The following is a 16,404-nucleotide window of genomic DNA, read 5'->3' on the forward strand; positions in this document are numbered from 1 at the left end:
TACAAGGAAAAGGCATTGATATATGCTTCTTTAAGGTTAGCTCCCATACATTAGTTCAGATATAAGCCCCATTGTTCCATAAGGTTAATAAGATTTGATTGTTTCTGTTGTTTATTTCTATTTTATTGTGGGAAAATATAATCTTTTTATTAGACTTCTTAGTTAGATACTAATGTATTCTTTCTTCTTGACCCATTTATGATAAGCCGATTTGTTAGGAGAAAGTAACGCATCAATAAATCTAGGAGGAACTGACATTGTAGTATAAAAGTAAATGTTTTCCATCACTTTATTAAATTAATGTAACTTCCACATTACATTTTTATTACACATAACTGAATGAGCCGATGTCAAGTGTTTGCTTCACTCTTTGTTATGAATGTAAAATTGCACTCAAACCTACTTTTTTCATAATACTCTATTTATTTGCACCTCCATTGTTATCAAATTGCATGTCTTGTTCATAAAGTGTATTGTACCACAAAGTTTTCTCTGTATTTAACAAGGTTTATCCCCGATTTCCCGCATTCACATGCGCCTCTTCAGTTCGCGTGATCGAGTATTTATCCCCAAATGCGCGCTCCCGCGTACACGCGCCCGTGATTGGCTAACCACGTGGTCCCTCGGAGCCAATCGCGTATTTGCGACAGTGGTTCCAGGCGCGCCCCCGACAGCGAGGAGAAGAGAGGACCGAAGGCGGCAGAAAGGCCAAAATAAACCCAATTAGCAGCTTATTGTGCCCGCAGTTCCACCAAATCCAGCCGAGATGTCGGATGAAAAGCCAAAGGTAAGACACGGAGGTCTGGGCCGCTGTGTGTTCGCAGCGATGGCTGAGCGCAGCTCCTCAAACCGTTCCTCAGATGTGCAATCTAAAATGGCCTGGTTTGCACGTTTCTCCTGAATCGGCGCAGTGTTTGTTTCGCAAATGAATGGAAGCCCGCAAAAATCATGAACTCCAATCTTCCAAGCGCTCTCGTCGCACGGTGTGAACCGAAATACAGAGAGATGTGGCCCCGCGTGACGATGTTTCGGGAGTTGCGAGTAGAAACGTTCATTACAGCATGATTGCAGTTTGCGGGTTTTTTTTTTTTTTTTTTCCTCTCTCTCTTTGTCGGAGCGGGACCACGCTTCGTCCGCAACGCCGCGAATGCCGCAAGTGAAGAGGCGGCAAAAGAGCGCAATGAATGTGACGCATTCTCTTAAAGACGAGTGTATTGGTGGGATTGTTGCGGAGTTTTTGCGATGCCGGCGCTCGTTTGCACCACAGGACGACAAACCCCGGCTGCTCGCCTCGGTAGCCAGCGGCTAAAACGCACAAACCGTCGGCGCTAACCGTGCTAACGTTAGCATCTTTAGCAACCTGCGTCTTTCTGCTTCGCGCGACCTCTTATTCACTGACGTTTCTCCCTCACCGCAAGTTACTTGCTGCAAGTTGTTGGTCGGCGTGTGAGATCATCCTATTAAAAGTCGACTTCATCCCCAGTCACACTTGGCTTGCGGCTCTTACTTGATACTCATTTACTGTGATTCCCTCTGAATGAAATCCAGGTCAACCAAGAGCCTTCACAAGCCACGGAGTTAGTAAATAGATAACACCTGTGTGAAATCTAGTCTGAGTAAACATGTGGGGGAACGTACTCTGGACAGTGGAGACCAGAGTTGAACTTTATGGAATGAACACAAAACTAGCACTACACATCACCCTGAACATGGTGGAGGCAGCATCATGCTGTTGGTGGGATGCTTTCCTACAGGAGGGAGGCTGGTCAGAGTTGAGGAGACGGATGGAGCGGAAAAGAAAATTTTTTGGAGTAAAACCCGTTACCCTGCAAAACGCTCGAGTCTGGGGTTGGACAAACATACAGCCAGAGCCTCAGTGGAAATGCTTGGATCAAATTATAGTCATGTAGTCCAGACCTTAATCCAGTTAAAAATCTCTGGCATGATTTCAAAACTGCCGTCCAAAGATGATCTCCATCATACTGTGACTGAACTATTTTTCAAAGTAAAACGGACAAAGATTTCAGTCTCTGCATGTATAAATCCGGTTGCAATGTACCCAAAGGACTTGTATATATGATTGCAGCTCCACAAAGTATTGTGTGTGTTTGTGGGGGGGGGTGCCACACTCTGTTTTTATTTTTCCAAACAAAACCCTGTCATTTTCCTTCAGCTTCACAATTATGCAGCACATTGCGTTGGTTTATCACATCACATGAAATGTAAATGTTGTACTTCCTTTAACAATAAACGTGTTTGTCTCTGCAGGAGGGAGTAAAAACTGAGAATGATCACATCAACCTCAAGGTTGCAGGGCAGGACGGGTCAGTTGTCCAATTTAAAATCAAAAGGCACACACCGCTCAGCAAACTAATGAAGGCGTACTGCGAACGACAGGTGAGCCGAAGGCCAAAGTTACTGACCCCCAGACTCCTCCGGCAGCATATTATTACTGAACGGGAGAGGACCCCTTCTCCTTTTGCCTCTGGGATACTTTTGTTGACTCTTCGCATGTCTTCATCTGCAGGGTCTTTCAATAAGGCAGATCAGGTTCCGGTTCGATGGCCAGCCTATTAATGAGACGGACACGCCAGCACAGGTACGAGAGGAAACATCCTCTGTGTGAGATTGTAACGGAAAAATCTCCCATTAGGTCAGAGGTGCAAGGCTGAAATAATCATGCATCAAAGATCCATACTTCCATTGTTAATCATTGATACTCACTATATGGTGCTTTTTTTTTGTGTGTGTGTGTGTGTCAGCTGGAGATGGAGGATGAAGACACCATAGATGTTTTCCAGCAGCAGACAGGCGGGCACTGCTAAGCCCTACCTTCTTCATTGATGGCCACCTTCAGACCACACCCTCAGCTACCTTCCCGATTGCTCCTTTCAGACTATTATTATTATTATTATTATTATTTCTTCATTTTAAAACTGTTCCTGTCATGGTTATTCATTGAGTGTGTGTGGGGGGGCCTCCTCGGCTGTTTCTGTGCGGTCTCCACCAGGATTGAACTTAAGTGTCTCAACACCAACCTGGGCAAGGTTTTTTTTTTTTTTTTCTTCCTCTCTCTTTCTTTTCTCCTCCTCCCACACACTGTAGGCTGCGATCGGACCAACAGCTCAGTGCGATGGTTCCTCCGTTGTCACTGCTTTTCATACACTGTTCAACAGAAGTTTAGGATCCAGTAGTCCGTCATTGGTGTTCATCAGGGTTTAATGTGAGGCTCTGCAGGTTTTCTTCCAGGGGTCGTGGTCTGTGTGCAGGACCAGGTTTTTCTAGTGGAAGCGCTGTCAGAACTCATTACACACCTGCTTTCCATTTCACTTGGCTTTCATGTGTTTTCTGTCTGAATGGTGACTTCTGCTTTTTCTGTCAATATTGTATTTTATCTGCATTTTATGTGCTTCTCCAATGTTTTTGTATTTTTGCCTCATGTTCAGAAGTATCACCCATAGGGATTTATTTTTTTTGTTCCCTCCCACCTGTACAGAAGTTTCAGAATGGGTGTTAGATAAAATGTTGTGGGGCTTGGACCAATACTCCAAAGACCGAACCTTCGCTTCATAGTTGATGTACTTCTCTCTAAACCCAAACCTCGAAGTCAGAACTGCCACATTTGAAGGCATTTGTATTGCATCAATGTCATTTGCTTCCTCTATTGAACGCTACTAATTGAGAGCGATTGTGGGTGTCTGCGATACAGATTGCTAATGCTGAATGCCTGTTTGGGGAAGAAGATTCATTTATACCGAGTTGGTGGGTCTGACTGTAAGGATAGTTTCTTAATGCGGAACACACATACCTTTTTCTGTTGATTATCTGCCTTTGTTTTAAGACGAAGTGGGCCAGTGACCAGTCCCCCATTGTATGCTCCTAAGAGGTTGTATTGGATGGGTGAAGGTGGGGAGGAGCTGTAAAGGTGTTTCTTGATCCTACTTTGGAGTTAGCAGCAGCAGCTCTCTGCTCAAGACAGGCTTAGCGACTAAAGACTATTTACTGCTGACATTTTGCAATTAGACTGTGTTCAAGTGACGATATCTCAAGTCGTAATGACTGTTTTCAAAAATTTCACCGTCTGGAGGGGGACATTTGCAGTTGGTTGCATATCAGGAGGGCAGAGAGGGCGGCCCGGGGGGGTTTGGGAGATACGCGTTTCTGTATCCACAAGGCCCTGTTCTTCATACATGGATTACAGTCGCTTTTAAGGCCTGATGTGATGTTGGGGTTTTAAAAATTCAGTCTTGTGTTGCAAACTGTGTGTAGAAATGGCTCACAGTCACTGTTTTAAGTTATTTTTCTTAGAAAAGGCCGCGCCGTTCTTTAATAGCACTTGTGTATTGTAATTAAAGGTTTTGCTTTCTTCAATTGCCAACTCAAAATTAAGCTTATTTAAAGGAAATCCAGAAGATATTCCCTTGGCTGTAAAGAAAGGTGCCCGTCTTTTCTTTTTAGTGTCATTTTTGTACTATAAACATGTTTTTCCGCTTTTTCTCAAGACATATTTAGATGATGCTTCTCCCATCGATTGAACACTTTCTTATCGCATCCCATTTATTTATACTGACTTACTTTCACTCATGAAAGGAAATGTAATCTTTAGACCATGTCCTGCTTGTTCGGTCATCAACCAACACTTCATCAACCCTTGTGATGCGGAGACATGTTTGATCTCCGTACAGGCTGGGTCAGGGAACAGTTAAGACTTCCTTGCAGGAAATAAGAGCACAGTAAACTCCCACAAATCAGCCTTCCATTTGGATTTGTAGTATCTGTCGGCTGTATGAAGATCTCGGAAGCTGACTTTTTGACTGAACTAAGCTAATGTATGAAGAACGGGGCCCTGGTCTTGTCATGTTTGTTTCTCTACTGATTTGTACATTATTTGTGGTCTTTTACTACTGTATACAATAAATATAGTTTGGTACTCAGATCTTCTGGTCCAGTCTTCAATCTTTTTGTCTGATTAAAATGGGCCAGTGCCTTTTGTTTTGTTTTGGCTCATCCCTTTATGCTTTGGGGTTGTGTTTTTTGTTTTTGCTTTCATTAAGCAGGAGTTTTGATCCAATGAACTTTTATAAGCACTTCATTCAGGGATGGAGCCATTACCAGCCAGCGTAGGTTGAGAAACATGGGGTTGAATTTTAGGCATTAGTTATTTACAGGCTTTTGAGTCATTTAGAAGCCATTCAGCTGATTACGGCTGAAGGCAGGTAATCACACAAAACTTGAGACGAACGCATTAATACTGATGACCAATTTATTGGAGAGAATTGACCTCAGATGCATATTTATTGGTTGTGGGAGGAAACCCACACATGCAAAAGGAGAACATGCAAACTCCACACACAAAGGCTTCCGGGACTCAAACCAGGTATATCTTAAAGAAGAGCAATATGAAGAGAACATAGAAAATGCAAAACCACTTTTGGCAAAGTTCCCCCTGCTCAAATAACAATGGACACCAGATGGCGGCATTGAATCTGGCAAATCACTGATTTCTTGTTTGATCCTAATTTAGTTTATTAACGCACACTTGTTTGGAAGTCTCTTTGCCAAATGATCATCTGAGGTAAACCTTACCTATGCTTCGGCTGATTATTTTAAATGAAAGAAATCCCATCAAAACAATTGTGATTATCTGGAACTGCATCACTTCAGGGAATTTCTTATCGTCAAAGTCCTCTTTTAGAACCAAGAATCTCATCTGATAAAGTTATTTCAATGGACACATTCAGTGAAACTGGAATGTTGATAAGATTAATGACAGTGGTCGATGAGTCAAACCAGGAATAAGGAACATAATGTTGGAGTTAATCTACTTTTCTTCATCTAAGCAGATCCGGTTGCGAAGCGTCCACACTCTGCTGTCCGATGGCGCATGAAAGCAGACAAACATGATCCAGGACGGAGTTGATATCTTGTTTCCTGATCTGTGTTCATTCTGCAGTTTTCATGTGAGTGCAATGAAGAGAGATGGAGAGCATTTGCCTTGTAAATATGTAGGTCAGTGGATGGAAGCACCCTGAGATATCTGACACAAGCTGGAAAGCTGCTGTTTCCCCACAACAAAAGCACCGAGTGACAATCAACCTGAGGCCAAACAGACCCAGAAAACCTTTTGTGAAAACCCAGGACACGCAGTACCTTTCTGTAGAGGCTGTATTTAAAAGTCTGACGTCAGTGTTCACGCACCTCCTCAGGATTTCCTCTGTCCAGGCTTGTCAAAAGTACGAGCAAATACTTTTATTTGTAAATATGCTGTTACTGAAACCTCCTTATGTCTTCACCGAATAGCAACTCACTATTTCTAAAGTATTGTAATATTCAAAAGAAATGATTGGCTTCTTTTAGTGTTTATTGTTGACGCCCCGTGGCTTAGTCATATTTGCATATGCACAGATTTTGACCCTTGAACTTCACGTCTTTGTTCGAGCACATATTTTGATTTTATAGGTAATAAAATGAGATGACAAATGTTCCCACAAATACAACTACTGGTATATTGCTCAAATTGTACTTAATTATAAGTACTGTTGAAACACGTTTCCTCAAAAACTAAAGCATTTATCACCTTTCAACCAAGATTAAGTATTTTCTTTCTTAAAGTAAAAAGTGGAGTAGACTATATTGAAAGTGCAAAATGGGAAACAAATGTAATTATAATGCACAAATTGTATCTGCTTGAATAAACTTTGTGGCTACAAAAATGTAATTTGAAAGATTGAAACATTAAAGGCAAATCATAGTCATTGAGTAACATCTTGACTTTAAAAGCATCAAAGTCGATAATGCAGTTTGAACTGTACGCAGTATAAGTGAATGAACTCCTGGAGAAAATCAGTGCTTCTTGCTGAAAATAAACATTTATTAGCTACTTTTCAAAAAGTGTACCTTTTGAGGCTGTATTGATTTTAATGTGGCTGTGAGGCAGTCTAATAATTAATTCAAACTTCAAATCAATTAGTGGGGGGAAGATCCTCTATAATCTTACAAATGGTGTGACTGACCAAAAAGCCAAGTCACCGAGACAGAAGTCTTGGTTGTGTTGAAGGAACCTCTGTATGATAAAAATGGATTTGTGTGACTGATGGATTTGTGAATTCTCTCCAGGAGCAATTGAGTATGTATCATTATTTATTAATATGTATTTAAATCCAAGAGAATATACACGGTTTGCTTGTTTTTATTGTTGCAATTACATATTGACACACTGATAACTTGTACGTCAGTTTGCATGCTTTTAAGTAGCACACACACACACACACACACACACACACACACACACACACACACACACACACACACACACACACACACACACACACACACACACACACACACACACACACACACACCGATGCGGAGCAGCTCACCCCTCTGGCAGCTCTGTGTCATCAGATTTGTGGTTGAGGGTGGATGAGTGAAAGGCTGGTGTGTGATTTGCATGGCTCCGGTGTTTAAAAAGAGTTGCAGGTGCAGGATCCTCCACACAGATGAATGGATTTCTTCCTGAACACAGATGCTCCTGGGCTTTCTCTGTTGACGTACATGAGAGTGCCTTGATGCCAGACCGGCCTCCGTTTACTTTTTGTTTTGACCTGGAAGATCTGGAAGTTTTAACCTGAGATCAAGATGACAAGGGCACATTCTTTTTGGTGTCTATTATCAGTTGAGATAGAGAATTGTTAGCAGTGTACGAGGTAATACCTTCAACATGGAGACATTCCTACCAGCTGGAAACTGAACCAAAACGACCTCCTGCAATGTCAACGCTGATGTTTGTGCAGCTCCTTCTGCTGGGGTTAAGGGTCACTGACACCACGACAGACACCCAGAGACAGTGTGCAGGTATTAAACCCTTTTCTTCTATTCTATATCTCCTAACCTCATCTGTATTCTCTATAACCTCAACTCACTTCAACACTTGTAATGTTCAGTTAATGATTATCCTGTGTATGGTTTATGGTTTCATCTAAAACCTGGGAAACCCCTCCAGCTAAAATTCTTTTGGATAATTCCAACTGTCTGTGTCTGCTTTCAGCGCAGGGAGAGGGAGAGGGAGCTTGTGTGTGTGTGTGTGTGTGTGTGTGTGTGTGTGTGTGTGTGTGTGTGTGTGTGTGTGTGTGTGTGTGTGTGTGTGTGTGTGTGTGTGTGTGTGTGTGTGTGTGTGTGTGTGTGTGTGTGTGTGTGTGTCGTACTAACTAACATTCAGATCTACAAACAAGTACAGACAGTGGATATAGTTCGGATTCCACATCAGAAGAACAGTGGAAACAGGGTGCGTTTTTTTTTTTTTTTTTAAATTAATGATGCTTCATCAGGACTTTTGTTTTCGATTCTTCTCAGTTTGCAAGGAGTGTCTCTTTGGAAACCCCAATGAAATCTCATAAAGCTCCACTGGCTCCTCAGGCTGTTTCTCACAAAGAAGGGTGGGGTGGGATGAGGGGGCTGTAATGAATTTATTAGTTTACAGCTGTTATTAGACGCGTGCAAGCAATAACCAAGTTTGAACAGTTTATTGGTGATGGCAGACGTGTTGAAGATGAAGACTGACAAGGTTCAGTATGTAAAATCATGTAGGTACAACCAGAGAAATACTAATACAAAAATATTCAAAGACAGATGTCTGATTTTTATAATTTATTCTCTTATACATACATACATACATACATACATACATACATACATACATACATACATACATACATGCAGTATTCTTTAATCTGTGCAATTTAAAATAAAATGACCTCAGTTTTATTTTGATTATTGGGGCATTCAATTTATTAGTAAGGTTGCTCATTTTCAATTTGCACTGTGTTAAACCTTTAAGCAGTACAAGCAAATACTTTATCCTGAATTTTTCTGGTTGATATGCTACTATATCTCATTATTGACCTCATGAGCCCCTCAGTGGTATTTTGTGCCCTGACTCCGGTTAGGACCTGCTGGCTTATTGTGTTGCAATAATCATCTTCTTTATTTTCTTATTATGTTCAGATATGGTCCCCCTGGATCTTCTGTCTTCTGTCCTGGAGAGGGACACCTCCAAACTTGTCCCCGGCCTGCAGATGAAGACAGCCGCGGGCAGGAGGGGCATTCAGATTCTGAGCCCAGAGCGCTCCCTGAGCTTTCCCTCACGTGAGCTACTGTTGAACTGTGACCTGTTCCCCGAAGAATTCTCCATCGTTCTGACTTTAAAATTCGGCCACATTGCACCAAAGGTGAGCATCAATAAGAAAGACAATGTGATAGATAGATAGATAGATAGATAGATAGATAGATAGATAGATAGATAGATAGATAGATAGATAGATAGATAGATAGATAGATAGATAGATAGATAGATAGATAGATAGATAGATAGATAGATAGATAGATAGATAGATAGATAGATAGATAGTTTCCTTCAAGCCATTTTTTAACAAGTTGAAACAAAACAAGAACATATAAGACTTTTTTTATGGGAACACCCTGAGTAGCTTGTAAATAAAACAGATGCACCGAAGGAATAAGTAGAACATTTGCCCCTTAAGTGTAAAGCAGTTGAAATATTACAAAACTGATACACCTACAAACTGTAAGTACATCTGTGAACAAAACTCTGAGTAAATGTACTTTGTTTTTGAATGTTTGCTTTGTTACGCCACAGGGAGATGAATATATCTTTTCCTTAACTGAGTCAAGAAAAGAGAGAAAACAATCAAGAGATGAGAGCGAGGAGAATGATGACATTGTGGAAATGACTAAAGATAAGCCTGGAGAAGAGCACCAGAGGGAGACAAAGAGGATGAAGAAAAAAAAACACAGTTCACGGCTCCTTCTCGGCCTGAAGTTCTCGAGAAAACGCCTGGATTTAGTTTTTAGAGGTCACAGAGAGGTCACGGAGCACTGGGTGTTTCGAGGCACCCGGTTGGCTGATGACCAGTGGCACACTCTCATTTTAGTCGTTGGTAGACATCATACAATGCTCACGATGGACTGCAACACACCTCTGGAAATGTAAGCTCATGTCTTTTTTCCCCATTCTTTTGCCACTGACTTGTCTGTCTACTGTCATCCTCTCTTCCTGTTCCTCCCAAGCTCCCTTGAGGCATACTAGATCCTTCACCACAATAAAATGGTGCTGCTCCAAATCTGCCTTGCACCCCACAGCCATATCATCGCTCCCTGACAGTGTGTGATAGATTGTTTTTTGTGGAAACTCCCTCTGGCACACAGAAGGGAGGAATATCAACACCCACATAGCACTTATATATGTAATAGAAATCATGTCTCTTCTTTTCCGACCTTTGGGATGAACAGGTGATACTGCTTTAATTACAGAGTATTTACTTCATTTACAGTAGAAAAAACAACTTAGTTCAGTGATTAGAAATAATTATACATATCTTGTATTGCAAACAGCATTCCCTCCAGGCCTTTTCCCTCAGACCTCAACATTCAAGGATCCAGATTCAACGTTGGCAGTCGGGGTAGATGGAAAGGCTTGTTTTCAGTAAGACGAGTTTCTTTATCTCAAAGGGTAACAAGATGCATATGAATTACCCCATGACCTCAAAAGTGATGGAAAATAAACTGTATCGGTTCCTCTATCCTTAAGGGTCTGCTCCGACAGCTGGTTCTGGTGCCAGGTTCGGACGCCACTCATCACATCTGCCCTTCCACCGACCCCCAACTGGCAGTCCTGTCAGTGCCACCACTGCTCTTAGACCTACATGTCATAGGAAGGGAGGAGGGGAGACACGGCACTCCCTCTGGTAATTTAAACATGCAATACATAAAGAATTTACAACAACATTAATACGAAATGAAGTGTGTGCGTGTGTGTGCATGTGTTTCTAAGATTGGTATGTGTTTTTCAATCAGAAACAGAGAAGCGCGTGGCTGTGGGGTTGGAGAGGTCCTGCTCAGAGGTGCATCAAGGTCAGCTGTGGTTTAATCCACTCAGAAAGGGCCTGTACCTCTGTGACCGGGATGTGTGGGTCACTGTGTTGGAAGGTGAGAATCAAACGTCTAGAGAGAGCCTCTGCTCACGTTTGTATGAAAAGTGACAAAATCTTCTCCTCTCTGTCGACACAGATCATAAAAGGTTGGACTACATGTTGGAACATCAGGTCCTCTCCACCAGCTCAGAGACACACGATGTGGAGGTAATTCTGACTTTTTAAATACTTTTGGTCTTTCTGCACATCAGAATGAGGTATTACTTTTGTGTTTTCACAACTACTACATCATTTTACCTCTTTGGGCTAATGAATATCTTGTGCCGCCTGTCACAGGTTACTAATAACAAACATTTCTTATTTCGATTAATCTCTGGATTAATGATAAGTTGTTTGGTCCTGTGAAGACACCAATATGAAACATGGGGCGCTCAATTTTCTCAACAAAGCAGCCTCAGCCTTTCTGTGCAGCGTTTGCATGTTCTCTCTGTGCATGCTTGGGTTTTTTCCAGAAATTCTGGCGTCCAAGAACATACATTTGAATGTAATTTGTGGCTCCAAATTGGAATAGCTCCAGCAACCTGTGACCCTGCAATTGATCAAGCAGTGTCGAAGGTGGATGGAAAAAACCTAATTGACCCAAAATGTATCCCAAGATCAACAATAAAACATCAACCTTTCTCGGAGTATGATGAAAGCAGAAGAGGGAATTATTTAACCAGTGGGGATAAAAATTCTCAAAATCAAAAGCATCCAACGATCATCCATCAAAAAAATGTCATTTATTGCTTATGTATCAGCCATTGACATTTATATCTTAAATCAAAACCAGAAATGGAGCACTTAGTGCGAAGGAGATGAAGTGCAGCATCAGAGTGAGGAGAGTAAATCATATATTGATGTCAGTGTGGTGAGAGGGAACAGTTTTAGTCACATTACATTGCTTAGATTTTAAAAGAACTTTGTTTGACATCATTTTGGTGTTAAATCATTTTGAAGGGGAAATACATTTTAACAGCCCCACGATATAAATAAGTCAGCAGAGGGATGTATACGTAGACAGGTTGAGGTAATATCCTGCACTTCACCTTAATGAATTGCACCCAGCACATCTGCCATGTTATGCACTAACTTTGATTTCATCCAAACTCCAGGTGTTTGAGGTTCCCAGCATGGGTCTGATGGCTGCTTTGGCTCATCGGTCCACAGTTTCTGGCTCTGCTGTGTATCTGTGGACCAGTTCAGGTTTCCAGCTCTACCAGAACATCAGCACATATGGAGCTTTAGCTTGGAGACATTTTAACATGGGCAAGAAGGTATGAAAAACACATACGGCCACATTTTGTTTTCTCATGAGGTTTTGCACCCACATCGTCTCTGTTCTGTGTCTTTCACGTAGTTGTTCCTGGTTGGGTCTAATTCCGGGGGAGATCCAGACAGGCAAATGAGCAAAGACTCTGAGGTGGACTCTTCTGTGATTTACAAGTGGAGCAAAAGAAGAAAAAAGTTTGTTAAGTTTCAAACTCTGCAGACCCACTGTGCACGAGACTGGGAGGCATTTGACATCAATCGAGAAACCTATCTTGCTGTGGCTAATCATAGAAAAGGTAAAAACAAAAAGATCCATTACATGACTTCATTACCTCGCATAGTTCCTGACATGCCCTGCTATGACGGCATAGTGTTGCATTTATTTCTTCCTGGTTCATCTTTCAGGTAACAATAATCACACTATAAACAGTGTGATTTACAAGTGGGACGGATCAACAAAGTCTTTCAAGGCTCACCAGATGCTGATGACTTCAGGGGCCTATGACTGGGAGTTTTTCACTGTTGGGCCTTACCATTTCCTGGTGGTTGCAAATGCTTTTGATGGAGTGACCACATCTGTAGACTCTGTCATCTATGTCTGGGTCAATGGAAGCTTCCAGGTGTTCCAGACAATTAAAGTAAGCAAAGGCTGGCCGAGAAATTCTGAACTACTCTTAAAAAAAGAGCTTAAAAACTCAATGTACTGATCAAAGATGAAAAACAGAATAGCTGTTTGGATCAAAAATGAAGGAAGCCACAGATTTGAATGGTATTTGAGCATCAGTGGAAATTTAACCTATATTAGCACTTGGAGGTAATATTTTGCTGCAGGATTTCCATGCTACTCATCACTCTGAGATGGTTAGAAAAAATGAGGATCTCGTCTGTACACAAAGAAATGAGAGGCGTACAAACAGTGAGCGATTAAAAGATTATTGGAAAAGTGATGGCGAGCAAGGAACAGGCGTGTCTGTGTGTTTAACACAGTGCCAAATATAAAGCATGTGGTTTGGCTTCATTTGCCCCCGCTGAAGCAGTGCTTTGACATGTAACAGATAGTAAATCGTATATTTAAATCCAGCCACATTTGATGTGAGAGTGTTGACACATTGATAGCCATGTGAGAAGCCACGAGGAGATGGGTGATTTAGGGGAACTCCACAGCTGGTTGTGAGAACTCATAGGAACACCTTAAGGGGCTGAAGGAAATTAATAACCTGAAATCATTCAGAAATAGAACAAGAATTTATGCTTTTGGCATCTTTTTGGCCAAATCAGCAATGAGACTTGGTGGGGACAACATCAACATAATAATGTAATGTAATGATGGCTTTGTACAGATATTTATTATCCTCAGAGGATGACTCAAGAGTCAAGAGTCAAAATGCAATTCCGTGTGACCCCTTCAGAAGTCATAGAACACCTCTCATAAAACACACAACACACTAAGTATCTATAACATTCATTACTATAATATCCTAAGATATCCTATAATTCCTCTTTAACTATTCTTATCCATTCTGCATCCAGATTTGAAGATGTTGCTCGTATCACATCGAAAGCTGCAGTTGAACTATATATCTTACAAATGAATCCAATGTTTAATTACTGCCAAATAATGAACTCCCAATTGGAATGGATTCAACCCTCATCTGAATAATATCCAACGTGCCCAATAACAGTATGACTTTGTAGATAACTTAACCTTTTTAAAAGTTGTGTGAATATTTCTGCCAGCACATTTGATATGGAAGGTAGATTAATGTACTGTACAGCAATCAATGAGGATGATAGTGTTGCAAACTAAATAGTGAACCTGCTGAACATCAGGGTTTTACCACTGTAGCCATGCTGGTAAAGTACGTTAAATTTCAGTAATGTCATGCTCTTTAATTGGCAGTAGGAATTTATTGTCATGCCCAGTTTGTCATCAGTGCATCTCTTTTGCACTTTAGTTCTATTTTTGGCAGTCAGCAATAACAAAGAGCTCCAGTAAAATTAATGGGGAGGGTGTGACTTTTCCAATCAGGATTTATTCTTTTTAACTATTATTGACGAAATCATTACGAAAAGAAACAAATGAAGGGTATATTTAATCTATACTTTAAGAAAACAAACATTTTCAGAACTATATTGTAAGTGTAGGGGTGGATGAATTAGTGAGCTGGTGGTTTCTCTTTGTCCATGCAGACTTTCTGTGCTACAGACTGGGAAATGTTTCAGATTGGCAGCAGAGTCTTCTTGGTTGTTGCAAACGGACACAGACTCTACAGCACTGGGCCGAGTCAATACACGATCAACTCCACCATATATGAACTGGACATGATTGGACAGCTGTTCGTCCGCTTCCAGGACATTGTCACCCACAGGTACTAATGTCACAGACACATGATTACAAAGACCATAAAAAAAAACAATTTTGACAATTTAATCAACTCGTCATCACCACACACTTCTTGTCTTTCTCTCCAGTGCTGTGGATTGGGAGTTCTTCAGCCTCGGGGAAGAATATTTTCTGGTTGTTGCTAATTCCTTTAACGGAGAATCCTACTCTCTCAACAGCATACTCTACAGGTATTCAACTTGTCAACAGCTCCCCTCCCAGAATGAAATAATTCATTCATCCTGATTACCTTGTGGTACATGTCATAAAAACTTCCAACAGACATACTCCATACGTTGTTGTAATTTAGGTTTATCCCATAACCGTGAATCAGACTAGTGAAAGCATACCACCATCTTTTGATATATTATGACAATCTATGGCCTCAGGGATGTAGACCATTAATAAGAAAGTGCAAATGCTCCACTGATGTGAGTCCTTTTCTCTATTTGTTCGCAGGTGGCAGGGATATGAAGGATTTGTTCCCATTCATTGGCTCCCGACTATCGGGTGCAGTGACTGGGAGTTTTTCAGCTCTAAGGGGGAATCATATTTGATCTACTCTAGTGCCAAAGCACCTCTCTCCAAAGTGTTCAAACTGAAAACCTACTAGACTCAAAAGTGTGTGTGCGTGTGTCTTTGTGTGTGAGGCTTCATGTATTAATTTTGTACGTGCCCGTGTGTGTTTTTTATGTGTTGCAATTTGGAGATACATTCAAAGTCATCATATCTATATAATACAATATACGTAATACATAAATTACCCATTAAAATGATCACTGATATGACCAAATTGATCAATTTATGATTTTTCTTATGAACTCCAAAGACGTGTACATAGAATTCTAGCAGGGGTTGTATAGCAGCCCTGCATACATGCTAAAATGAGCACAGATGTACCTCATTTTGTTATAGAAAAGAATAGTCTGTCGGTTAGCTGTGTGTTTGTTGTATGCCAGAAATATATAGAGTTTAATGCTTGTGAAATGTGTTTTTTTTTTCTCAAATGCATTTGGTAGTGAAATTATATTTAACATTTTAGTTTACTAACTGAAATTTACATAAAGATGAACTCCTTGTTGCATTTTGCCTCTGACTGCATGTATATAAACAGACAGTAAATTATTTAAATCACAATAAACTAAACTTAGCATGTTTTGTGCAAGATAATCGTTGTTTATACACTTCTCTTTTAATGGTAATTAGTTGTCTGGTGGGGTCTTTAAATGTGATAGACTCCTGTGTGCATGGCCTTGGGCACATTGTTGCCAACTTCTGGAAAAACTGACAACCTCAAGTTATGTCAGACTCTTAAATGACTACGGTTGAAGTGATGCCTTTATAGCCTGCAAGAACAGACATGTAAAGAGATGTAGTGAAGAAACAAATATTTGGATGACACAAACACATAATGCAGCAATTTTGAGACAAATTATGTTTTTTTAAAGTTTTGATGTTTTTTCTGCACCAGTGATATAATGGTTAGCACTCTTGCCCCACAGTCAGAATGTCATGGGTTCAAATACTGGCTGGGTCTTTCTGGTTTCCTGTGTGTCCTCCAATTTCCTCACACCATCCAAAAACATGCATGTGACTTTAATTGGAGACCCTAAATTGCCCCGAGGTGTGAATATGTGTGTGTGGTGTTTGCCCTGTGATGGACTGGCCACCTGTCCAGGTGTACTCTGCCCTTGTGACACTGAACTGGATAAACCGGTATAGAAGATGGATGGATGGACTTATTGTCTAGGTTATTCTGGA

General features: G+C 40.9%; 2 protein-coding genes across 4 annotated transcripts; both read left to right on the forward strand.

The window, feature by feature from the left end:
• Window positions 1-657: 657 nt before the first annotated feature.
• On the forward strand, window positions 658-4,936 carry sumo3a (small ubiquitin like modifier 3a). Its single transcript, XM_080480233.1, has 4 exons — window positions 658-787; window positions 2,269-2,397; window positions 2,528-2,599; window positions 2,763-4,936. Exons 1-4 carry the CDS (start codon window positions 767-769, stop codon window positions 2,823-2,825), a joined length of 285 nt encoding a protein of 94 aa, XP_080336359.1. The 5' UTR covers window positions 658-766; the 3' UTR covers window positions 2,826-4,936.
• Window positions 4,937-7,394: 2,458 nt separating this feature from the next.
• On the forward strand, window positions 7,395-15,811 carry LOC308120180 (thrombospondin-type laminin G domain and EAR repeat-containing protein-like). 3 transcript variants are annotated; one of them, XM_080480628.1, is made up of 13 exons: window positions 7,395-7,854; window positions 9,004-9,227; window positions 9,656-10,005; window positions 10,411-10,501; window positions 10,607-10,763; window positions 10,873-11,004; window positions 11,086-11,156; window positions 12,104-12,265; window positions 12,349-12,556; window positions 12,666-12,898; window positions 14,484-14,629; window positions 14,733-14,834; window positions 15,103-15,811. In XM_080480628.1, exons 1-13 carry the CDS (start codon window positions 7,770-7,772, stop codon window positions 15,254-15,256), a joined length of 2,115 nt encoding a protein of 704 aa, XP_080336754.1. In that variant the 5' UTR covers window positions 7,395-7,769; the 3' UTR covers window positions 15,257-15,811. The 3 variants fall into 3 exon arrangements, 2 of the variants coding, with proteins under 2 accessions (XP_080336754.1, XP_080336753.1); XM_080480627.1 differs by having other exon boundaries at window positions 7,409-7,854; window positions 14,451-14,629; XR_013936019.1 differs by having other exon boundaries at window positions 7,494-7,854; window positions 14,467-14,629.
• Window positions 15,812-16,404: the final 593 nt, after the last annotated feature.

The sequence above is a fragment of the Lipophrys pholis genome (assembly GCF_963383615.2).
Source record: "Lipophrys pholis genome assembly, chromosome: 14".
Taxonomy (NCBI): Eukaryota; Metazoa; Chordata; class Actinopteri; order Blenniiformes; family Blenniidae; genus Lipophrys; species Lipophrys pholis.